Source organism: Camelus dromedarius, chromosome 18 (assembly GCF_036321535.1).
Source record: "Camelus dromedarius isolate mCamDro1 chromosome 18, mCamDro1.pat, whole genome shotgun sequence".
Lineage (NCBI taxonomy): Eukaryota > Metazoa > Chordata > Mammalia > Artiodactyla > Camelidae > Camelus > Camelus dromedarius.
In genome coordinates, this window is record NC_087453.1 from 41,840,197 (window position 1) to 41,866,777 (window position 26,581).

General features: G+C 42.9%; 1 protein-coding gene across 2 annotated transcripts in view; it reads left to right on the forward strand.

The window, feature by feature from the left end:
* MACROD2 (mono-ADP ribosylhydrolase 2) overlaps nt 1-26,581 on the forward strand; it is a 1,873,695-nt gene that overhangs the window by 1,730,547 nt on the left and 116,567 nt on the right. For both annotated transcript variants that reach the window (XM_064475896.1, XM_064475895.1), the window contains exons 10-11: nt 4,464-4,505; nt 11,631-11,714. In XM_064475896.1, the coding sequence (XP_064331966.1) occupies nt 4,464-4,505; nt 11,631-11,714 (126 nt within the window). The remainder of the gene's footprint in view (nt 1-4,463; nt 4,506-11,630; nt 11,715-26,581) is intronic.

Below are 26,581 nucleotides of genomic sequence, written 5' to 3' on the forward strand. Positions count from 1 at the left end.
TAACCAAGATTCTCCAGAGAAGCAGAACCAATAGTAGGTATAAGGAAAGAGATTTGTTATGAGGAGTTAGTTTCCACAGTTATGGAGGCTGACAAGTCCCAAGATCTGCAGCTGGCAAGCTGGGGACCCAGGAGAGCTGGCGGTGCAGTTCCAAGAGGAGTCTGAAGGTCTGAGAACTGGGAGAGCTGATGGTGTAGTTTCAGTCTTGAGACCCAGGAAGAGCCAATGTTTCAGTCTGAGTTCAAAAGGACAAAAGATTCAATGTCCCAGCACAAAGGTTGTCCCTCAGAAAGAGCTCCATCTTACTCGTGGGAGGGTCAGCCTTAAACAGATTGGATGAGGTCTGCCCCATTAGAGACAGCAATCTGCTTTACCCCATCTACAGATTCACATGTTAATTTCATCCAGAAACATCCTCACAGACACACCCAGAATAACATTTGGCAAATGTCTGGGCACTCCATGTTTCCGTGGCGCTGATACATAAAAGTAACCATCCTAGTCAGCAGGAAGCACAGAAGATCCTTCAGTAACAAGCCAGAACAGATCACCTTACCCATAGTTCCTCCTGTACCTCCTCCCTTCAGCCATTCAGAGCTAGCTTATTGCCTTAAAAGCATCTTGACTATTGCTATCCAGGCATTTTTAGTTGCTTTTCCCTCCATGGGAGGGTGATTACCCTTGTCTTAGTTTGAGTCCTCCCAGAAGCACACTTGAAACAAAAATTCAAGTGGAAGTTGTTTATTTGGGAGATGATACTGGGACACCCCAGCAGGGGAGTGCAGGAGCAAGACCAAGAAGGAAAGGAGGCTGTAATGGTTAAGTTAAGATTCACGTCCATCATCACTAAAGTACTGGGGCGCTGTCCCGTGGCTGGGATTGGGGAGATTCCGGGAGACAGCGTAGAGCATACTTCTGGGTTACGCACCTGAGAAGCAAGGGAGCTTACATGCAAATCCTGTCATTTCTGAAAGGCTGTCTTCTGTGGGGGAGGAGGGGAGTTAATTCTGTGACATTTCTAATGGGCTCCAGGCAAAGGTACAGAGAGCCTGGTACCTGGAAGTCAGGCTGGCAAACCACTCAAGTGTCAAGGAACAACAAGTGTAGGCAGGGCACCCACATCGTCTGGAAATGTACTGCAGCTTTTACTTCCCCATAGCTAACTCCAACTCACCCTTTGGGACTTCGCTTAAGCCTCACCTCTTCTGGAAACCATCCATAGTTCTTTTCTCTGACTTAGCTGCCTCTTGCCTATTTCCCAGTGGAACCTCTGCTCACTTGCATCAGAACACCTGTTACTTCCTCCTCTCATGGTTGTTTTACTTTCCCACACTACGCACTTGTTCGGGAGCTCTTTGAGGGAAAGGAGTGTCACCTTGTGTCTCCAGGGCCTTGCATCGTTCTGGCACTTGGTGTCGGTCAATAGATGGTTAAGGAGTAAAAGCAGTGATGATAATGACATGATAACAGTAATAGCCAGCACTGGCTGAGCGTTCCCTCTGTGTAGCACCTTGTGTGTATTACCAGCTCTAGAAGAATGGTACTTTAATCATCCCCATTTTCCGGGTGAGGAGGCTGCAGTGTAGGTTTACATAATTTGCCCAAATTTGCACAGCTGTGAATAGTCTGGCCTGACAGTGAACCCAAGCAGTCAGAATATAGATCCTGGATATACTCTGAACTTCTATTTGAACAAATGAGTGAATGAGTGAATGAATAACACCTCAAGTCTGACCTTCCAACACCTTGGGAACATTCTGGGGCTGCTGCCATCAGTGCAGTCCATGAAGTTCAAACGTCAGCTCTCATGTCACATTTCCCCAGTAGCCCTGACTGGGAGCATCTGTGCTTCCTCTGAACCTTTCATAGCAGCACTGCCTAATCTCTGATGTATGCTTGACTGCATCTGCGTATCTTCGTTTTCTTACTATTGGTAAGGTTTTTATCTCCCCTAAGCCTTGTATGCCGTGGGCTACCAATGCACGTTTGTTAGAAGGACAACTGGCTACATGGGGAACAATCATAGAGATCTTTGACTTCTTTTATTTTCCCCTAGAAGATGTAGAGATTCTTTTCATCGTGCTCTGAGATTCCAAAGAGTCTTTTGTCATAGAGATGGTTCTAGATATTTTAGAGAGTTCTGGAAAATAAAATTCTGTTTAAACATATTAAGTTCCAACAGAGTCTGTTACAAATTTACTGTGAAGCATTTTGAAAATCAATTGGTTAGAAATTCATATTTCTAAGAAATAGGTATTCTTCCTCCTAGAATTGTGTTGATAGAAAGGAGGAGGAAAGAAAGAAATTATGTAGAAAATCACTAATGTTTCTAACAATCTGAATGGAAGAAAATTTACTTCTTTAAAACTTAACTGTACTCATCAAGAATTACCTATCTATAAACAACAAGGTCCTACTGTATAGCACAGGGAACTATATTCAATACCTTTTAATAGCCTATGATAGAAAAGAATATGAAAAGGAATGTGTATTTATATATATATATATAAATATATAAATATTCAGTTATATATATATATATATATATATATAACTGAATTGCTGCTGTACATCAGAAATTAACACAACATTATAAACTGACTAAACTTCAATAGAAAAAAAAACCTTTCTAACACCTCAAATTAAATGCATTTTCTATTTCTACTAGTATATTGCTAATCTTCATTAATAATTAACACTTAGTGCCATATTGAATAAATTTGGCCAGGAAGTTGCAAATCTTTACTGAGTCCTCACTGTTTACAAACTATCTTCTAGAAACATGCTTCCTAATATGTAGCAGATACTCAGAAAGTAACAAAATTTTCCAATTTGGCTAATAAAAAATCAGAGAAAAGTAAAAAATTTAAAAAATCAAAAACTGAATTTAGGAGAAATTTTTTTATTGATTCTAGTGTACACTCAATTGCATTAGATGCTAGGGGATATAGAGGAACACAAGACATGGTCTTTATCTTTGAAGAATTTACGATCTGGAGATGGGCCCATGGTGACAGATAGGTTAACAAGTGACGAGGCTGTGGGGTTTGATGGTAATAATAGTGAATATTTAGCTGTCCTAGTGCTTTAGGTGGTATTATCTCATTTAATCCTCATAACAATTCTATGTAGGAGGCGCTATTATTATCCCACTTTGCAGCTGATAAACCTGAAACTCAGGAATATTAGGTAAGTCTCCAAGATCACACACCTAGAAAACGGGCAGATGGAGGACCATAGTGCAGATCTCAGCCCAGAGGTCCTTAAGGTCGATACTCACAAAGCAGTAAACATAAGGTACCAAAGAGAACACTATTCATTCATGCTCGGGTGGAGCAGGTGCCTCAGCTTGGCCTGGAAGGATGTGGATCGAGATGGGGAAAAGCGCTGCTTCCAGGACTGAGGCAGGTGGAGGAACCTAAAGGAAACCTTAGAAGACAGGGAAGCGTCAAGTGTTGTCATGCAGGTAGGCGGTAGCAGGAGTGGAACAAGAGTGCTGAAACGGAGAAGAGTGGCTGGAACCAGACGTCATTGGCCTTGAGTGTCACCGCAGAGTCTAGACTTTCCTCATTAGGCAGAGAAGAGCCACTGAGTGGTTGGGAACCACATCAGGGCTGTGTTTTCAGATTGCTTTGGCAGCTACATGGAAAAGGACTTGGAGTCAGGAGTGGGAAGAAGAGGAGAGCAGTCAGGAAGCAAGAAACCGGAAGACAGGTGGCCCTGAGAGCTGGAATTTGGGTTGTGATCATGTCACTAGAGGAGGAAACACGGAAATCGGACAGGAATTGGCACTGCCTGGATGTGCGGCACATTTAACGAGAAGAGGTGATAACACGTAAGAGTTCAAGGAAGCAGATACACCATTCAGAGAGCAGAGGGAGCACACGTCCGTGTCCAGTTGAAGGGGTTTACACTGGGAGGTGAGATGAGGGGGCTTAATGGGACAGGGCACCTGGTGGGGGAACTGGAAAGTACATGGTTGAAAGTGTAGCAGACAAGCGCTTTCCTGGTGCAGGGCAGGGACCAGACATTGTGTCAGCCTCTCACCAAACGGGGATGCTCGCATTTCTCAGATGCCTGACGTGAGCGTAGACACCTTTAATGAATGCAGGAAATGTGGCATGTAAAATCTGTGCTTCTAATTTTTTTTAGGAATTGAAATAACCAAAGTGACCACATGTAACTTTCATAAGTAAAACAAATTATTGCATATAAAGTTTGTTATAAATATGTAATATTTCTTAAGGGAAATGTAAACCCCAGATGTTACATTGTGCTCTAATGTATTCACTTTCTTCCTAATTTAGCACGATAATATAAGACTTAGAAACACGTGATTTAACACTCCCTTTTCTACTGAGTTTTTTTTCTTTTCTTTTTTTTTTTTTATTAGTCAAACAGGAGAATTCTGGTGTTTCTAGCTTTTATACGAGTTTTTCTTTGTCTTTTCAATTTTTCAATAGATGATAATGAAGAAGAAGACGTGGACATGAAGGAAGATTCAGGTATTAAATTTGTGATTTTATTCTTAGAGGATAGGCAAGGATCATTGTGCTGTTTGTGTACATGTCACATTTTTTAAAAAGACAAAATAAGGCTAGTAAAATAGAAATGTACACTCACGTTCATAGAATAAGGAAGTGGTTGTGCTGTGCTTTCCCACAGCTAACACAGTCACTATATTTAAACATTAAATTTGACTTTGAGCTTCCTGACAGCTAAGGTGAAAGTGGAACATGATGTTGTAATTAACAGAGGTGTGTAGCAAATCACCCCCAGGACTGAGTGGCTAAAACATCTATTTATTATGTTGATCTGTTCTGTGGGTCAGGACGGAACACAGCAGGGCTGATTTGATAACACTGCTCCACAAAATCTGGAGCCTCCCCGGAAAGACTCAGCACCGGGGACTTGTTCACTCACATGTCGGGCTGAGACCTGAGCTGGGGCGGTTTTCTGAAACACCTTTGCACGGCCTCCTTGTGTGACCTGGGCTTCCTCCCAGCGGCCAGGTTCCAAAGTGGTTTCCCTAGATGACGTGAGTGAACTAATCTGACACCCGTTTTAAGACCTGTCTTCAGGAATCCCATGGGATTCCTTCCACCGAGCTCTTTTCTCTGGAGCAGTCATTCACACGCCTAGCCAGGCTCAGAGGAAGAGCGAGTAGACTGTTTCCCGATGGGGAACACTGAGGTTCTGCGCAGCGCGTAGGGCCTGAAAAACTGCTGAGATGGCCTTTGGAAAATGCATTTTGTAGATAATGATATATTGCTCTCATTATCAGAAAGGAAGATGCATGCTTAGTCCTCAAGAAAGACCAGTGTCTGACAAGGGGACTCTGGTGGTTAAAAGCGTCGGCTCTGGCCTGAGGTCGCCGCCCAATATGAGCTTGATAATGAACGATGGATCAGCAGGCCTGGATTCAATCCTGGCTCCTCCATTTAACGACCTTGGGTGACAGTTTTCTCTATAAGCCTCAGCTCACACCTCTGGGGGCAACAACACTTACATACAGTCTTACTGGGGGGATGAAATGAGACACCACATCTGACATAGTAAACACTCGATCGATGATTGCCTTTTTCACTCAACATATGTAACAGATACTAGAAGGTTTAGGACTTAATTCTATGGGATGAGAGCTCCATGTTCCTCTTTTCAGCAGCCTTCCTGTCCTAGGAATGAAATGGAGCCCGTTTTCAAAATTGGACTAGGTATCTTAGAGGGAGGCGCTAATTTTGTGTCACCCGTTTGCCGCCAAAACTCCCTACGAATCACTACCAACCGGGGTCTGAGCAGCTCCCTGAACAGGGAGCTCTTTCAATTATGAGGCAAACAATCTCCTCGGGCAAGGGTTAGTTAAGAGCATCCTTCTCCTTGTAAAGTCAAATCTCTCTCCCTCGCCTGACCTCCCACTCTCTTGATGGAGGAGTAATGCACACTCCTTTCCTTCATTGCAGTTCACTGGAACAATGATCGTAGCTTCTTCCCACTCTTGTCTGGTCTGAGCTTGTCTGATTTTGTTCCTGTGGTCTCCCCAGGGCCATGGATTCAGAGGCCATGACAAGCAGAGGGAGGGTCTGAAAGTCAGGGGCAGGGGTGCAGGAGGTGGAGGGGGCACGATGCCACAGCTGTTGGTTCCCTGCCTCGTCCCCCTGGCCTCACTGCTGTTTCACAATACCAACAGCTGTCTAAGGAAAGTTCTGGTGACTCTCAGCTGAGTGCTTTTCTCTGTTGATGAAAAGAAACTCAAAATACCAGGGAAGTTAATTTCTCCGGAGCAGCCCTCTGCCGAGGCGGGCCAAGGGTTTATTGATCAACACGCATTCAGGGCACATCTCAGGCATGTTCTAGTCCAGTGACGCCCAGTGGAAATAAAACGTGAGCCTCAAACGTGAGCTTCACGTGTAATTTCAGATTTTTGAGTCGTCACACTGAAAAAGGTAAAAAGAAACAAGTGAAAATAACTTCATATTTTATGTAACATAATATCTCAAAAATATCAGCATTTCAACATATAATCAATATAAAAATTATATTAGATACTTTACCCTCTTCTTTTTTCCACACTGAGTGTTTAAAATTTGTGTGTATTTCACACTCAGATTTCAGGTGCTCCCTGGCATTTGTGTGGCGCGGGATTGCAGGATTTTGTGCCCTCACCCGGAGGCCCCCAGTAGGGCTGAGCCCTGATTGTCCGCGGCAGAACTTTCTCATTAACACACTAAGTGGTGCTTGCCCTCCCTTTTCCTGTCTCACTTCCCTGCTCCCCCTTGGTGCTTCCCGGGATTATCTGTCAAATTAAGTACTTGCACTCAAACCTTTGTCTCAGTGTCTTTTTTTGAGAAAATTCAGCAGGAGACAAGGACTCTGCTTCCTTCTTATAAAACATAAAGCCCAGGGCAAAATTTCAATTAAAATATAAATTGCTAAACTCACGCATAGGGTATCTTATTATTTGAAAGAACTAGATGTTGAAAAAAGACTTGAAGTGGTCACCCTGTCTTGGATAAAATTCCAGGAATTTAATATTAATGCTTGCACTTTGCATGCATCCTGCTCACATGAGTATCCTTGGCGTGTCCTTCAGCCACGGGGAGGAGTGCCCTTTCAGCCAGAGAGTTCCAGGCACCTATCTTGCTAAGGATCGTTTGCCTAAAGTGACATAAGTACACATTTCTAGGCAAAGGGAGTTGACTTCTTAATGAGATGCAGCTAGCTCCCCGAACCACTGAGGGATTTCCGGGAAATCGTTATTAATGCCAATGCAGAACCCACAAGGTTGGAGTTGGCATTTGAGCTTTGGGGGCCTTAATTTGATCATCATTTCTGATTTCAGTCCCGCCAAGCATCCTGGAGGTTTGTCTCCAGCAGGCGGCTGCCGCTGCTCACATGACCCTCAGGGGCCCAAAGGCGCTGAGTCACATCACCCTCAGGGGCCCAGAGGCGCTGAGCCCCTCAAGCAGGACAGCTGCCCTCCATCCCCTGAGAGCTCAGTGCTGAAATCACCGTGGGTTTTGTGCCCGACGGGTCCGTGGAGGGCCAGCTGGTCTTGCCGAGTATTGGTGAGCCGGCTGCCTTCCACAGAGTCCCTCACTCCAGTGTGCTTGTCCCTGAGAGTCTGATTCAGCCTCCTAAGACCATTCACTGCCAGCCTGCCCTCTGCCCCACATCACGTCTTGTCCTCATGCAAGTAGAAATGCTGGAGGGATTTTTAAGAATACAGTGGACACTAGTGAAGTGCTGTTTAGTTGAATCAGCCAGCCAACAAATGCTGATAAATAATAATTTGAACATCAGATACCAGGGAGATGCTAGGAAATGTACCCTCTGGGCGGGATGGGAGGGGGCAAATTTAAAGAGTTTGCAGATTTCTTTGGTATAAATACACCTACCATGTTCAAGCTACCAAACATGAGGCCAGCAAACATACGAGTTGAGGAGAGAGAGGAACAGTCAGCTGGTGCAAGCTGTCCCCAGTACCCCCAGCACACCTCTGCCGAGCCAGGTTTTAAATGAGCATGCACTTTGTGCCGATCGCTCAACATACATGAACTCAATCTTAAGACACGCAGCAACTCTAAAAAGCAGGGACTGGTGTTATCCAAGGCTTAAGGGGGATTAGTTCCCTGCTTATATGGCAGAGACGGAACCCAGGTGTGTAGGTCTAACCCCAAAGCTCATATTCTTAACTCCTGTGCTCTGGTCTCCAGACTCAGTCAGGGGAGGCAGGAGTGTATCAGATGGTATCAGACAAGGTCATTCTCAAGGAGACGCTCTGCCCCCTGGAGGTGGTAGAAACCGACTGGCCTAAATTCCTACGATCCTTTTTAAGTCCTTTAATTCTTTTTCCTAATCCTAGCATAGTCAATGTTTCCCCATGGCCTTCCATTTCCAAGACCAGGCACTCTTGAAATGGACCCCAGCCCAAGCTCCAGGGACAGAAAACCAGCCGCCCTTGTGGCCAGTCAGGATCACAGCTGAGTTCCTCAGCGGGCAAAGCCATGCTCTGGGCAAAACTCCAGCGTTGCAGCCTCTGCCAGGAACAGAGGCAACACAGACACTGTGATACACTGTCAAGGAGAAGCCTGGGGTGCTTTTGAGGACTGTTCCTCCAGCTTCCCCAGGCTCAGAGGGAAAATTGTCCCGGCTGAACCACAAGCAGAAATATGGGCACAGAGGCCCTATGTACCTGTGGCTTTCAACTGAGCGTCCCAATGGGCATCATAAAGCGATCCTATACGGTATCACAGACAACTGCTCACACCTAACGTGTGCAAATGCCCACTGGCCACCCCAGGAGCGCCCTGCAACTTCCTCAGAAACACAGCACTAGCTCTTTTGGGGTATGTGAATAGCTCAAAAATGTCGGCAAGTAAATGTCTTTTTAAATCTTGCCCACTCCCCAAGAATTTCTATTTAGGTGGAAAATCAAGAATTAAGTATTTAGTGCTCAAAAGCTCACTTTCAGGGAATGCTGGCTTGGAGTCGCACTCCCAGCATTGGGAATGCGCCTCTCGGTCCGAGGCATAGACGTTGCGTGCCAGGACTGGAAGCGTTAGAATCTTCTCCCAGAGGTACAGCAAGTGTCGCTCTGCTCATTTTACAAATCCCTTTGAGCCCAGCATCTGTGCTTAGTGGGCTGTTCCAAGCAGCTCGTTTCTGTTTTTGCTGAACCCATTCCGAAGGGTCAACATCCATCTCACACCTGTGACAGAAATTTGGAAAAGTTGCTAATGTAGTCGTTGGCAACATTTTTCACCCCGGTCGTGGTAACGACCTTAGATGTGACTGAGTTGCAATCACAGAAAGGCTAACCTAGCACCCAAAAACCTTTATAGTCCATAATGCCAGAGTTTTTAATAGCACATCTATCAAATGCATTTGTTTTGTTCTGTTCCTTTTATAATAAATGGGGAAAGAAAAATGAGTCACTGTAACTCTGTAGTGTAGTTATAGAATCCTGGCATAGGTAACAGCTGCTAAGAGACTGAGAATTAGACACTAACCCCATTATAGCGAGGCTTTAAAGAAAGGCCTGGGTGAAGGGGAAATAGAATTTAGAATGAAATTCTCAAGGCAATGCGAGACACCAGTGACCCAAGAGAGATTGGAAAAGACGGGCGCCCTTTTCTCCTGGAACTTACATTCTCAGGGTAGGGGGTGGTTGAGGAGGGAGACATACAATAAAGACAGAAACAAGGGGACAAGATAGCTTCAGATACACCAGGTGATGGGTTTGAGAGAGATTTTCCTTGCAGGATCCCTTCAGATTAAGTAGTCAGGGAAGGCCTTTTTTAGGGGCTGAATTTGATCTGAGATTAAAAAATGAGAAGGAGGTGGACATATGAGTGTGTGTGTCAGAGGAAAATAAGAGGAGCAGGTGCAAAGGTCCTGAGGCAGGAACCAGTATAGAACAAACTGAGGAAATGACTAAAGGGAGCTAACAAAGCTAAAGCCAAGGAGCATGTGGGAGATGAGGCTGGTATGGTAGGTGGAGCTCAAGTAACATGTCCTGAGCCACGGAGCTGGATTTCGATCTTATTCTAAGAGCAATGGGTTTTAAACAGGCAGCAACATGATCTGGTTTATGTTTAAAAGATAACTCTGGCTGCTACATGGAGAATGGATTATGGGGAGATTAGAAAGCCAGAAGTTAGAATTCAAAAGGGTTGTTGTAGTAACCCAGGTAAGAGATGCTGCTGGCTTGGACTAGAATGATGATTGCAAAGAATGAGCACAGAGGATGAATATGGGATATATTTTGGAGCAGAGCTAATGGGACTTATCATGGTGAGACTGCTTTGTTAGAAAAGTAATTGAAGAGAAATATTAAGGATAATATCTCGTTTTTTGGCTTAAGTTTCTGAGTAGACAATAACACCCTCTCTTGAGATGCGGAATACTGTGGGGAGAACAGGTTTGCAGGCATCAAGAGTGTTGCTCTGGCTGTGTTGTTTGAAATGCTTCATGGGATTGTTTACATAAGTTTGAATGCCTGATGGGAGCTGAGTAAAGGGAGGTCATTAGGGCCGGGAAGAGTGGGGCACAGTTAAATATCGGCCTTGAAAGGACAACGGGGAGGTGGTAGTTACAGGACCCAGGAGACAGAGGGCCATGAGGAGAAGGCCACCCGGCAGGAGCCATGACCTCAGATGGAGGGAGACAGTCAGCCCTGAAAGATACTGGTCGCCCGGGAAATCAACGCCCTGGGCTCCCCATTGGCTGAATCTATAGGAAGCCAGATAGCTGGGGAGTTTGTTGGTGCAGTCCAGAGAGACCAGTTTCCCAGAGCACAGTGCAGGGGACTGGGGGAGGGGAAGGGTGGAACATGGGTCTCCAGGGGCAAACAGAAGACATCAGTCCAGATGCAAAACAAGATGCCATGTGGGCAACTGAAGACAGAAGCTTGGAACTCCACAGAGATCAGGACTGGAGATATAAGCTAGTGTCCAGTATTCCAATGGGATGAATTTCAGAGATACTTTTCCTGAAACTGTCTTCGGAATTTAAATTACTAGCCTCCTTGGATAGAATTGGTGGGGAGTAGGGCACTGAGAAAAATGGGAAGCATAATAATTTAATCAGGGGAATGTAGAAGTTGTTAAGAAGCTGGATTACCAAGGAAATCTGTTAAATAGAAGGAGGCTAATTTGAAACATCTCCCACCCAATGCCCCCAAAAAAGAGGAAGTTGCAGCTACTTTGAGGACTAAGACGAAATTGCACAATGACAACTGTCAATTAATCTATGAAGTTTTAAATTAAACTCTCCTGGAGAAAAATAATAATAATAATTTATGGTTGTTTCATGGAGAATTTTTTACTTAAAAAAAAAGCACTTATGATTTCACATTTGTGTGAATGATTAATGATAAAAAAATGTTTCCGCTTAAGCTCTAGGTGTTAAGTCCATGTTCATTGGAGAAGCATACGTCTTTGCCAAAGTTAAGCTCAGCCATGATGACAGATAAACCTGCAATTAAGCTTCACTGTATGTGTGGGTTTACTAAAACAAACAAACAAACAAACAAACAAAAAACAAAAACAAAAACTTTAAAGTGTGAACGTAATTTTGAACCCTACTAGTAAATATTTAAATAGGAACGTATTGAATCTTTATCTTTCCAGAGGGGCTAGAGCCAAAAGACCTCTCTCCACCCCACAAGAAGAGCAAAGCCAAGAAGCCAGAATGCCCCAAAGACTCTAATGAGGGTAAGTCTGGTTCCTCCTTTCTTTAAAAACATGATGCCATGAAAAGAAATGTCTATTTAATTTTTAAACTATATCTAGGCTCTCACGTTCAGGTATTTCTAAGCATTCAAATGTAACCTGGCAATTCTTTATCCTTTCTGAATATGTTTACTGTCCCCTGAATATGAGGACAAAATAATCAGATTCAGGTTTAATTTGTGAAGGTAATAATCAAATGTGAAAAATTACTTTCTCAATGTGATGTACATTCCGTTCTTGGAAAGTGCGAAGTTGTGGGTAGTGCTTACCAGTTAGGTGCCCTAGGTCACGTAAGGATGACGGTCCAGGTCTGTGCATGTCTTCCTGTCTTATTGGTATCATCTGATTTCCTCGTGAACACATTCTGAGTCCAGAATCAAACCTTGGGTGATGGAAATGCTTCCTGTCTTCAGTGTTCTCTTCCCCTTTCTAGAAACCAGTGTGTCTTTGCAGTTATCCATTGCATGGGTGGGCCCCACTGGGCTCAGTTTTATGAAGAAATGGTGCTCTCTCTTACTTACAACACTAGTACGCTTACAAGACATGCAAATTTTTCATTTAAAATGTTATTTTTAGGTATTTTGAAATGTGAGCCTCTAATCTAAGGGTATGCATAAACTTCTAAAAGGGGGGTGTATTTGTGTCACCTACTTTCTTGCTTGGAGCCGCACTTCATGCCCTGGGAGATGGAGAGTACGATGCTACTGACGGTGTCAGCTTGGGTCTTTAGGGAAGGACACGCCAAGACGAAGCAGAAGTGCAGGGCACATACTGGGTGAAAGCCTGTGAAGGATAACGGGCGGAGGAGCTGGGGCGGGGGCAGCAGGTGAAAGGGGAAGAGGAGAGGAGGCAGGTGAGCTGGGAAGAGCCTCAGTCCTCAGTGCTTGTCAAGGACCGGACACGGCAGGAGTCTGGCACTGGGCGGGAATGGCTGGGCTCTGGGGTCCCCTTCCCCCGCTGGCTCGCTGGCTGCAGGCAGCTTGGGGAGAAAGTGGCACGCACACCGTGCTGCAGGGATCCCAGAAGTGTGGCCGCTGGATGCTGTCAGCTGACTTCACTCCCAGCAGCAGGTCCTCTCTTGAAGGGAGACCTAGGGCAGCTCACGTCTGTGACTGCACAGCATCTGTGTGAGTGTCAGCTTCTAAATCATAAATAATGATGCTCCCTGCACCCTCATCCGTGTTCAGAACCAACGGAGAAGGCGAAGCTGTAAGAAAGTTGAAATCAAAAAACATTAGCTTCAGCCCTAATGAAGTTAGACCAGAGCATCTGGTTGCGCTGCCCCCAGCGGGGTTTCCTAATGCTGGATTTCACTCCTGGACGTGAAAGACTTCACCTCTCTCCTTATGAGCAAGTACCACTGTCCAGGGTCTGCCTGGACAGAGGCTGCCCTGGTGAGCCTGTGTTATTATATAGGGAAGAATAAACCAGGACACATCCCCTCTGTAGCCAGCTGGATCTGAGAGAGACCAGATAGTATGTGCAAAGGGCCTGGGCCAGCTCAGCTTTCCACCAGTGATGGCTGTTATAATTACTGTCGTCAGGACCATGATAAGGTGTGCACTGTCCTAATTCATTGAAATGTGCTTGGAAGTTTAAATCATATGGAGAAGAATGCTTAGAACCACGGAAAAGGCCACCAGCTCTGTCAAGTGCAAGGTGACAAGCTTTGTTAGGGTCTGATTGGGAGAGTAGCTGGGGTTCCACCTGCTACTATTATTAGGTCATTTCCTGGGCAGTGTCTGAAAGGCCATGATTGGGAGATGGATTAGGGGCAAAACAAGTGTTGCCTTTTCCCTGGAGAGTCTCTACCTCACTGAGTGGTTCCCATCACGTGCATGATTCGCATCAAAAGTTGTTTTCCAGAACCTTAGTCTGCTGTCTTTTCCAATTGTCACATGGGGGCTGTAAACTGCAGCAAGCCTGTCACCTTAGCTAACAGGGGGATCCTTCCCCATTATTTCTTCAAATGTGTGAAAACTTATTTACTTCCTAAATAATTTGCCTTGCTGAGGAACATCATTTCATAACCCTAATATGACTAAGTAACATGGCTTCATCTCACCGAAATATGAGATCCCAGAAACTGTTCTGAGTCACACAAATGCCATCCCTGTGGCCTTGTTACCAGGGGCGGTTGGTCTGTGATGTCGTGATGAAACACAAAACCATTTCTTCCTCAGAAACATGGGAACTGTGCATTTGTTCCTAAAATGCCTTCAGAGACTTAGAAGTAAACGTTGCTGGGAAAGGAGTGAGGGAGGGAGCATAATCTGAGCTGCCAGTGGTGGATGATTCTGCGACGGGGCACTCAATGGTTACCAGTGTTTCCAGAATAAACCATGTCCTGAATTCAGGTGTTGTGTTCTTGCATATGTCTCACTTGGTCTCATAATTCAGTTACAATCATTCTTTCCTACTGGATATTCAAGTGGACTAGTGTATCACTGGGCAGAAGGTAATGTGGATCATGACTTCTCTGTAGTCTTCTCATTTAGGTTATCCATCCTTTTCCAACTTGGTCATCTCTCTACCAATATTTTTTAGTAAGAGAAGTTTCTGGTACTTTTATTTAGAGATCACTCAGCTTAATTCCCCATCACTGGCCTTATCTCACTTCTCTCCTACCTTTGGTTCCCGGCCTCCAACCTTACAGGCACTGCTGATCATCTCAACCCACCCTTAACCTGCATTCTTGGGCAGGGCCATAGAGTAGGAACACAAAGTCACTTGGGTTTCCCAGCATATATAACCATAAGAACTGTATTTTTGATCCAGAAGAAGAATTTTGAGAGCACATCGTCAAATTTTCTCATTTCACAGAACTGGTTTTAAAATAGACTCTAAATAGTTCTTTAACTTGCCCAAGTCCATGTCGTTTGTTAATGTCAAAATCTTTTCTTTTCTGTTTTCCTTCCTTCCTTCCTTCCTCCCTTCTTTCCTTCCTTCCTTCTTTTCTTTCTCTCTCTCTCTCTTTCTCCCTTTCTCCCTTTCTCTCTTTCTTTCTTTCTAAAACACAATTTCTCTAATCGTTTTCCCTTTCTCTCTTCTGGAAATTAGAATTAGTTTTGTTGAAGGAGAAAATATCGCCACGATTATAGCTTTGACTGAAGCTTTATTACATCGGCAAACATTTCACTAAAGTATGGAACATCAAATTTAAAAAGTCAAACAATTTCTGAAATTATTTATTTGTGTTGTTTATACTGTGGACTCTAAAGTTTTATTATCATTATTTTGATTGAAATTTCATGGACTGCAGTATGCTTTGATTTGACCCACTGCAGCGCAATGCCAAGAATGAGATGATTAGCAATTTTATACTGCTAATTGATTGTCTGGCATCTGATATAAATGATAATGCTATCCATAAACCAGCAACTCATAGGCAAAATTGTTTGAAAAAGAAACGCCTGGTTAACACCCATTCCAACAATTCCAACTCCCGATAATTTAGATCAGTTTTATTTCTTACAAAATATTTAATTGAAAGAATATCATTATAAAAAACTTAGCACCTATTTAAAAAAAAAAAACATGACTTTTCTCACCTTCTTTCCTTCATCCTTTGCAAGTAAGTCCTCTAGAAGTTTCATTAGTGAAAAATCTCTCAAGCTTTTTTGTCTGAAAAATGTTATTTTGTGCTTTTCTTTTTTAAAGGCAATTTTACTGTGCAAAAATTCAAGGTTAATGGTTATTTTCTTGCAACATTTTAAATATATTTGCCCATAGTTTTATCAATTCTGTACTTGTTAAGAATTCTGATTGCTGTATCTTTTTTCAGGTGACTATCTTTTCTCTCTGGCTGCCTTGACAATCTGCTCTTTATCTTTGCTGCTCCTCAGTTTTACTATGATGTGCTTCTGTGTGGGTTTCTCTTTATCCTTCTTAGGATTTGTTGTGCTTCTTGGATACGAGAATGGGCGTCCTTCATTAGTGCTGAAAGTGTTTCGCCTATTGCCTCACCAAGTGTTGGTTCTCTGCTACCTTCTGTTTGTTCTTTCTCTGTCCTTCATGACTCAACCTACCTTTCTGTTTCACTGTGACTCTTTGATGTTTTCTGTTTTATGGTTTTGTTTGTTTGTTTGTTTGTCATTCAATTTGCTAATTTCTCTTCAATTTTATTTACTCTGATGTTTAACTCTTTTTTGAGTTTCTCATTTCAGGTATTTATAATGTTCATTTTTACAGGTTTTATTTGGTTCTTTTTTCAAATATACCCGATCATTCTTTAATTAATACATGAAATGTCTTTTAAAAATAATCTGTATCTGAAATTTCATTATCTCCATTCTGTGTAAGTCAAATTCTGCAGTTTATTTTTTCTGAAGACTCATGCCTATGGTTATTTCCTTCTACATTTTGTCTTTTTGACCACCACATTCATTGGATTTTTATTTGTGGGAATTTTTTGAAGTTGGATTAAATGCTTATTTATTTTCTGTTTGTTTTCTGAAATACCTAAAGATACTGCCAATTTGGGAACACCTTAAACTACATATTTGGCTTTAAGTTTTATTTTTTGTTTTGTTTGCTATTTGTCCTCAAGCTCACATTAGTGTGTGTATACAATTAAAAATCTCAACAGAGAGTTGTTCCTTCCTTTTTTCCTCTCCAACCAATGCTAACACTGAGACAGCAAATTTCCCACCATTTTCAGAACCAAAGCTTGGGCCCCCATTTCACCTCACATATTGGCTCATTCAAACCCAAGTTACAGCCAGTGTTTCTCAGTGAGTAGTCTTGTACCTGTATTACCAACATCACCTGGGAACTTGTCAGCACTACACATTCTAGGGCCCCATCCCAGACCTACTGAATCAGAAACCCTGAGGTGGGACCCAATAATATGTGTTCTTAAAAGCTCTCTGAGCATTCGGATGCATGCTCAAGTCTGAGAACCACTGTCCTAGGGTCTAGACCATCTGGGATCGGCAAATGCTTCAAAGCAAACAATAATCTCAGTGCTTGTTTACTAGTCTTGATTCAATATCATTCATCATTTCTGGCTTCTTAGAAGTTCATTATAAAAGCACCAGTTCAGCCACGTATTCAGGAACCTGGAGGTCGTCACTCTAAGTGAAGTGAGGCAGAAAGAGAAAGAAAAATACCATATGAGATCGCTCATATGTGGAATCTTTAAAAAAAAAAAAAAAGACAAATGAACTTATTTGCAACACAGAAACAGACTCACAGACATAGAAAACAAACTTATGGTTACCAGCAGGGAAAGAGGGTGGGAAGGGATAAATTAGGAGCTCGAGATTTGTGGACAGTAACTACTATATATAAAATAGATAAACAACAAGTTCATACTGTACAGCACAGGGAAATATATTCAGTATCTTGTAGTAACCTATGGTGAAAAAAATATGAAAATGAATATATGTATATTCATGTATGACTGGAGCATTGTGCTGTACACCAGAAACTGACACAATATTGTAAACTGACTATACTTCAATAAAATATATTAAAAAATTAAATTTAATTTAAAAAAAGAATCAAATGGAGAGGTAGGGTGATAAATAGATTAGATGATGATTATAGAGAGATAGGAAGAAAGAATACATAAATGGTAGATACACATATCAATGGATATCTACAAATACACAAATAAAATACATATATACATATCTACAAATGTGTGTACATACATACCTACATATATAACACATAGTCTGGAGTGATACATATCAAAGTGACCTCAGGAGTTATCTTCCAGGAATGGAGAAGAGGTAGGAGCAGACTTTGCAGAATGTAATCTTCAACTTTCTTAATTTATGTATAATACAAATATATATATGGCAAGAATTATTTTATATTTATAAAACAAAAACATGTTTTTATTAAAAAAACTTAAAAGACTTTATGCTTCTCAAAAACTCAGTGGCAAGTTTAGAGGGGGAATTTTCTCCATACATTCGACTCTAAAGCCGCCAGTGGTTTTCGGTGATGAATGCTATTTTTCCATCGTATTTTCACAGAAAGCATGAGCGCTTTGACTCTTGCTGTACAATTGCTTCTACATAGAATATTCAACAAGCCTGCATAAGGTGGTCATTCTTCAGGAAACCAAGCCCTTGCAGTGCTAAATCAAGCAGCCCTCTACTGCACTTTAAAATATTAATGATCTCTTTTGTCAGAAAAAAATTATATGTGGAAACTAGAAAGTACCACACAAGTGTGAAGGATCTAATGTGGCTATCAGAAGTATTATTATTACTGTTTTTTACTAAAAATAAATTTTTTTCTGCATCCATGAACTATTGGTGGAATGCACTTTGTGTTTCCTGAGAGGCAGAATTTTCTCTCTGCCCTATTAAGTTCTCTGCATTATTAAAGTACCATGTGATGTGCTGTTTTGTGAGGGGCTGGACAGAAGGGACATTCTCTCTTTCAGGATGCCATGCAGCAGTTCATGCATGATATTCATAAGCATGATCTTTAATTTAATTTTTTTGACAAGCGCAGTGAAGGGTAAAATCAGGCACTCATCATTTTGACTTTTTCATCACTCAAACGAGCTCAGTGATTGACCAGCTTTTCAAAAAAAAAAAAAAAAGAGAGAAAATAAAGCAGGACTGAGGAAAAGGAAAAGGAGTTTTCTCATGAAGAAAAGTGTTGTTTTATCCTCTCGACCTGAACATACCAAGAATTTAAGCAGAATGTAAATTTCTATGGTAGAAATCAGAATACAGTAAAAGCCTGTGTCACCATCTTGCTTTAATTACAGTCTTTGCAGTCTGCTTGCGTCAGGGCCACTCTGAGCTATCCCGCTGCCGCAAATTGGTAGGGGGACCCAATTTGCAGCAAATTAAAAGAGTCTATTTAATTTTCAGTCGCTCTCTCCACATTTACCCATCAGAGCCGTGGTCATGACCACGGTGTCCTGTTTCAGGTTCAGTCTAGGATTTTGAATGGGACTTCGAGAATGTGGCCATTGAGGCATTTTCCACAGTGAGAAGGGCGGAACCTATCTGCAGCATAACCATGGGTCCCAAGAGACCCGGAATGACCCTATTTGTGCCTGCTGTCCTTGGCACAGTATTAGCAATGTTCCGTTCACTCTCGGAGGTGACAACATACGGCCCCTCCTACCCATAGAGAAAGAGTTCAAATAGAGGGTGGATATTTGTCATTTGTGAACTTTTGAATGATGGCCATTCTAGCTGGTGTGAGGTGATACCTCATCGTAGTTTTGATTTGCATTCCTCTGATAATTAGGGATATTGAGCATTTTTTCATGTGCCTATTGATCATTTGTATTTCTTCCTTGGGAAATTGCTTGTTTAGGTCTTCTGTCCATTTTTGGATTGGGTTGTTTGTTTTTTCTTATTAAGTCATATGAGCTGCTTATATATTCTGGAGATCAAGCCTTTGTCAGTGTCATCTTTTGCAAAAATTTTCTCCCATTCCATAGGTTGTCATTTTGTTTTGTTTATGGTTTCCTTTGCTGTGCAGAAGCTTGTAAGTTTAATTAGGTTTCATTTGTTTATTCTTGCTTTTATTTCTATTGCTTGGGTAGACGGCCCTAAGAGAACATTTTTGAGATGTATGTGAGATAATGTTTTGCCTATGTTTTGTTCTAGGAGGTTTATTGTATCTTGTCTTATGTTTAAGTCTTTGATCTTGTGGTAGCTCACAGCAAAAAAGAGTGTGACAATGAATATATATATTTTCATGTATAACTGAAAAATTGTGCTCTACACTGGAAATTGACACAACATTGTAAACTGACTAGAACTCAATGAAAAAAGTTAAAACAAAAATAAAAATTAAAAATATATACAAATACATAAATATTAGAAATAAAGAAAAATAGCAAATATAAAAACAAACAAACAAAACAAATAGAGCATGGACAGAGCTCTCCATGGCCAGGTTCTACTTCCCTACTTAGATGGTATTTCTAACCGGAAAGTCAGTTTCCTCATTAAACGGAGGAGAAATACCTAGCTTGTGGACTCTTTAGGAAGATTTAAACAAGGTGATATCTGGAAGCTACTGGGAGTAATCTCTGGACAGAAAATCCAGTGAAAGAGTATTGAATCTGAAACAGGAAGAGCTCCCTCCCACCAAAAACTCACCTACCTTGTTTGTTCACGTGTGAAATTCCTTTTAATGTGGACAAAATAGTTTTGCAAGTAGAGGTAAGATTTTTAAATGCATTGACTGAATCTCACACCTCGCTAGACTTTTTCCTCTTCCCTCTCCCTCAGGTCTGCTCAGCGCCCTGCCTCCCTTCCACATCCATTCCTGCCCCAGATGGACTTGCTCCCAATCTGTCTTCTCCTTCCTGGTCTCATTCCTTCAAGTCAAGATTCCCAAGAAATGGTCTGCCCTACATGTTCATACAGCCTCTCTGCCCAGTCAGTCCTCAGCCTCCACTCACTGCCTCTAAAGCTTCATAAGGGGCACCAGGTTAGGTCAGGGGCGTGAGGGAGGAGGTGGACTCTGATTATTGGCTGTTAGCTGAGACCTGCCTCTGAGACATCCATTGTCCAGCCCCAGGGTCTCTGGAAGTTTGGTAACTCGGTTATTTCTGTAAGATGCTGGAAACAAGGATTTCTCTTCTGAGGCTGGGCCTTGTTCCAACTGCCTGTGGTCTTGTGCTCCTGGATGAGTGTTTCTTAAACTGTGGCCAGGAGAACCCCTTGGAGGGTCCCCAAAGCCCATTCAGGGGAGCCACAAGGTCAAAATGAATCTCACATTAGAGCTATGCTCTCTGAAGTCTCCATTTCACCTGGAACATGGTGCAAATGTGTCCCCCTGGGATTGTGCAAAGTAGTCATGGTGCCACAGAGATACCGCACGACGTCCTCCCTCCAACCACACCAGCCTAGCTCCCACCACCCAGATACAGCTTTTCGAAGTATTCACTCCACATACTTTTGTTAAAGGCCTGCTATTTAACAGTGTAGGAACTGTTCTAGGTACTGAAGACACACACGCTCTTCTTTCTTGGGGCTTTATGTTCTAGTGGGGGAGTGGTGGTGGCAGTCGATGGATTTTAAAACAATGGATGGAATATATATTAAGTCAAATGGTGGCCTATGCAGTATTATGTATCTACAGCTACCTGCAATTTTATCACAAAACTTAGCAGCTTAAAATAACAATAGCATTTATTATCTCAGACTTTCTACAGATCAGGAATTTGAGAGTGGCTTACCTTGATGGTTCCAGGTCAGAATATCCCATGATAGCATATGACATTCTAGGTCATAATGTCTAGGTCACAAGAGTGTGGTTTCTGCCTGGCTGTCTCTTGGATCACGTGCTCTGGGGTAAGGCAAGCTGCCATGTCCTGAGGGCACTCCAGCGGCACTGTGGGGAGATCTCCACAGCAAGGAACTGAGGCCTCCTGCCAACAGCAACCATCGATCTAAAACACATTGGCGTGAGCCATCCTGGCTGGAATCAGATCCTCTGGCCCCAGGCAAGCCTTCAGATGATTGCAAACCTGGGTGTCATCTTGACAACAACTTCCTGGGAGACCCCAAACCAAGTGTCACATAAGAAAACGAGACAGGGAAGAGGAAGTAGGGGATGTCCATGTGTGTATAAGTTGGCAGTGGTGGGGAGACGTAGGAGAAAGATGGGTTAAGTTTTCAAATATGCTGGACCTCACTGATTATTAAGCTGAAATTTGAGAATAAACCTGAAGAACATAAAAGAGTGAGCTGAGCAGACATCTGGGAAAAGAGTCCCAGGAAAGGAAACAGCAGGTGCCAAAGCCCTGATGAGAGAGGGGTCCGACTTATTCTAAGAAAAGCAAGGAGGTCAGCGGGAATTACTGGACAGGTCACAGGGGCTGATCGCAGAGAGGAGATGACGCCACGCCTGAGTGTGTGTCAGAATCACCTCTGGCATGTTAAACCCCGGTCTCAGATTCAGGAGATCTGGGATGCTCAAGAATTTGCATTTCTACTAGCTTCCCAGGAGATGCTGTGGCCTTGGACTCCACTTCTAGAGCCACTGCCTGGGACATGGTGGGCCACCATGAGAACTGTGGCTTTTTCTCTGAATGGAGTGAGAGGGGAAGCAGATAAGGCACGTGATCTTACTCACGTTTTAGAAGTAATCTGATGGTCGCGTTGATAATGGACGGGGTGGGGGGAGGGGCGGCTAAAGGTGGAAACAGTCGATTGGAGCAAGAAATCCTGGTGGCTTGTTCCAAGCAGCGTTGAAGGGCAGAGTGAGAATTGGTCTGAGTCTGGACACATTTTACAGGTGAAGTCAGCAGAGTTCACTGACATTGGCTGTGGCATCGACAGAGAGAGGGGAGTCAGGGATGAGTCTTTTCACCTTCTCTGCAGCTAACGAACCTAGACTAGAAGTTGGACCCTGCTTATACCTCATCCAGACTTTCTAGTAAAAAGAATTCTTCCCATCCGTACCCTTCGTCATGTCTGTCCAGGTAGTTCTGGCTCATGACCACCCTAGGAAAGCCTTGTTAACCCATCTTAAGGCTCAGTTTCCAATGAAGCAAAAGCAAAATATTCAAGAAAATTATCATAAATATCAGCAGAAAGAGAGAAAACACCAGTGTTAGTGAAGACGAGAACTCACAGGAAAGATTAGTTTTGACGATTTAGATATTGTGGATTCCAATGTGTTCTCTTCCCAAGAGGTGTTTATTACTGTTGTTTTATTTTCAATCAGCAACTTCCCAGTTAATAGATGATCGTGGAATTGCTGCCATTTATGATTTCCAAGCGTAGGAGGGATGAAGGAAAGGCAGGAAGGATGGGAAAAAGGAAAAGAGAGGAGAAAAAGAAAGTAGAAGGGAGGGAGAGAAGAAGAAAAGAAAGGGAAGCTACAATTGCATGCCGGCGGAAGGAGCCTCAACTGGGAGGCAAGGCACCTGAATCCCGTTTTCATCTCTTAGGCACATGATCAAATTCTTCACCTAATATCCCTGGGGTCCCCTCTAGAGATCAAATTCTGTAATTCTCCATAACCATTAAATTCAGGGAAAACTGATTCTTTATGAGCTCTTTCCTTCATACCCAGTAAATATTCCCATCCTTAATTGAAAAGCTCTGAATCATGGGTTTCAATAGTCAGATAGGTCCCTGAGAACAACAGAGACCACCTCTCATTTCACAGCTGGGGAAAATTTCTTTTAAGAGTCCTCCAAAATTGTCTAGAGGACTCACTCACATGAAAGGTGATCCTAAGTTAGCGCCTAAAAAAACAAGGGAAAAGAACAGTTTATCAGGGCACATACAGTGGGTCTTTTAATAGTAGTGTTTTTAAGTATCTTTTTTTAAGTCTTACAGGTGTGAGTAATTCCAACCAAATGTGTTTTACTATTTGTCTACTTTGATTGCCAGAACTGAGGGGAGCGCATGCGTCATTTATCATTTATAAAGATGCATTTATCCTTGTTTTGTTGAAAGCTCAGTCCCTGGGTTTATAGAGCTAAAACATTAGGATGACTTTTTTTTTCAGTCTTGGTACCATGCCTATAGGACATCTGACAGTTTGTAATATTAGATACTAATTTTTCAGCAGAGAAACGTTTTGTTTCGTCTTTAAGGCTAAGTATCGCTATTTGAACAGTATTGGATTTTCACATTAGATTTTTCACATTAGGATTTGGCCATTATATTTCAAAATTTCAATTTTCTGGTGTAACAAAGTTGTGCTTTCCTCCTATACCTGAGAGAGCCTTAAAACTGTCTGCCCCCACCAGAATTACCTGGACACGCGCCACACTCTCCTAATGCCTTGCCCACGCCTGCCTGTTCTCTCCTAACTCTGTCTCTCTGGACCCATTGGACACAGTCTTAGGAAATGACTACACCTCCGGGGATCGCCCTGCTTGAGGAATGATACACAGAAAGCCAGGGTACTCTATTCTCCTTAGACAAAAACTCTACAGATCCCTTGAATCACTTCTGAGTCCTCTTTCCTGAGAATTCCCCACTGATCGCTAACAATCTTTGCTGCTGTACAAAGAAAGCAGATGCCAGGTTTGGAAGGAAAGGTGCATAGGGATGGGGAGGCTGGTTCTAGAATAAGGGCTGAAAGGGGGACAGTTTTGCAGACTGCTTGGTGAAGGGTTACACACTGTGCTCTCGTGGAAACAGCTCACGCCCTCAGTCTAAAGCTGTCGCTGATAGTGGAGGCTGAACATGTGGATTCCTGCCCCATTCCCAGCCCTCCTCCAAATCAGAAAGCTACATTTTAACTCAATGCAGTGCATCTTTGGAGCATCATTTTCATATGTACTCATTTTATACACAAACAACCTCAAACTTAGAGCAAATCTGCAAGTATGGTCAAAAGAACCATTTTATTCTTGAACCATTTCAGAGTAAGTGGCAGATGTGGTGCCCCGACCCTCAATTATTTCACTGTGTATTTTCTACCGACGTGCCCAGTCGTGCTAGATGAGCAGAATAAAAAGATGAAAATTAGAAAACGAATGTTGACACACTACTTTCATTTTCAGACCCCATTTAAGTTTCACCAATTCCTCAATAACGCCCTTTATGCATCATTCTGTTGTCACGCCCCCACTCTCCTGTGGTTTGGAAGAGTTCCACAGCCTTCAGTGTGACTTTTCTCACCTTGACGCTTTTGATGATTGCATCGAAGAAAGAAGTTACCTTGTAGAATATTCCCAGTTTTCATTTGCCTGATGATTTTTCATGCTTGGATTCGAGTTACGCATCTTTGAGAAGCCATCCCAGAAGTGGTACTGTGTTCTCTCGGCGTGACTTAGTAACAGGCGCTCCTGGTTTCAGCCCATTATCAATAACGTTGGACTTGACTGTTTGGTGGAAGCGGCATCTGTAAGGCTCCTCAACTGTGCAGTGACTCTTTTCTCCATTTATAGTTAATGTGTATCTTGTGCGGGGGGGGGAATGTTGAAACTATGTTAATATCCTGTTCTTCATCAGCCTTTCAAATTATCCATTTATTTGCTTATATCATTATGGACTCATGGTTTTCCACTGTCCTCAATGGATTGCTATCAAGGGCCCCTTCAGGGTGGCTTCTGTGTCCTTTTGACATGTCCCCATCATCTTTGAGCTCTTCTTTGCTTTTTGCACCTTTTAACCAGGTAGCTCGCTTTCCATTTTCCCTCCCCCATCCCTGACAGCAGCCATTTCTTTAAGGAGCTGCAATTCCGTTTAGTGGAGAATAGAATTTAGAAACCAGATCTGGGTGCTAGGTTACGTGAATCCTAATTTGAGAAACATTGTGTAAAACAGAACGGAAATTATCTTGATGCTGAGATGCGAGGAGCTAGCTGGCAGGGTCAGGCCTTCTCGGTGATGTCCTCCAGCTGCCGGATGGTCTTCCCATAGACCTTCCACTACAACAATGGCCAAGAGAGTAAGTTGCCCAATTTTGGTTAAACCAAGCATGGTTATTGAGAGTGGCTAATTAGGTAGTAGCTAGTATTTTAAAGAGCAGGAGGTGACTGGGGACCATGATACTTCCAAAAGGCAACTGTTTCAGGTCAATTCTCCATCTGTCTAAGCCAGTGTTGACCGGGCTGCCTGCGTAGCTGTGGTGACACACCGGAATCATCTGGGGAGATTTTTTAAATGCCTGTTCCTGTGTCCCACCCTTGGACCAGCTAAGTCCAATCTCTGGCAGGAGAACTTAACAGCAGTGTCTGTCTGAGCACCATGGCTGAACCTCACATGCAGTCCATGTTGTGACACAGAAGTTCGGGCATCCTGATCCCTGAGAATGTGGCTCAGCACCACTGATCCTCCCAACGCCAGGAGCAGCTGTCCTGCCTGTATTGACTGGGTACCTGGGGCAGCAACACGGACATTCCAGACATCGGAGGGGCCACTTAGCTAACACTCGTTGTGCACTCAGTCTGTGCCAGACATCGTTCTAAGCACTTCACATTAATTAACTCATTTAATCTTTATACTACTGAGTGTGTGCTACAATAGCCCCATTTGGCAGGTGAGGAAGCAGGCATAGGGAGGTCAAAGCCTTTGCAGAATGTCCTGTGGCTAGGAGCTCTGGGAAATCAGTCTAGAAATAAGGTAGATGGATGTCAGACTGTAGGCCAGTGCTTCTCAAACCCCTCAAACTCAAACTCAAATGTAAAGTTATTTGGGTTCTCAAAGCTTGGGTTTTGGGTTTCAGAATCACCTGGAGAGGTTAGAGAGAACACAGACTCATTGAAGGAGGAGAAAGGCTGGTCCTTTGCATTTTTACCAAGGTCCCAAAGATCCCAAGAACTTCTCCACAGAACAAGGAAATCCACAGGAGAAAAGGAAAATGAGGCTGGCTAGAGAAAGGTATGAAACGGAAGGGCTTGGCAGACAGGAAAGAAGCAAAGGGTCCTGGTTACTGAGAAGTTGGAGTTAAGGGGGGTGTGGATTGGGGGCTGTATTAAGAAAGACTTTGAAAACAGGCAGAGGAGTTTGGACACTTGTTTCACTGAGTGTCGGGCAGCCCTGTGACACAGTGCTTCTTGTATGACCTTAATATGAAACACAAAGTGATGCTCTGCATATGAAAGCCAGACCCCAAAACATAGACCTGACGGAAGTTTTTACCAAGGCATTTTTATGTAATAAGTCATGGCATCATGCATTTGCTAGAGTGGAGCTACGTGGTCGGAAGACACACATTAGCACTACTTCTAGTCAGAGCTCACCCTACTGTCTAATATGGAGACTGAACATGTGCTTTGAGGATCAGTAAAGCAGCAGCACCAAAAGTAACTGAAAAAGCTTGGCTTTGATTAGCGATCATAATCGGATAACTTAAAGAGAGGTTTTCTTTTAAAGTACATGTGAAGATTGGATCAGGTAAAAAAAAAATACATATATTATTTTGATATGGGGGGTGGGCAC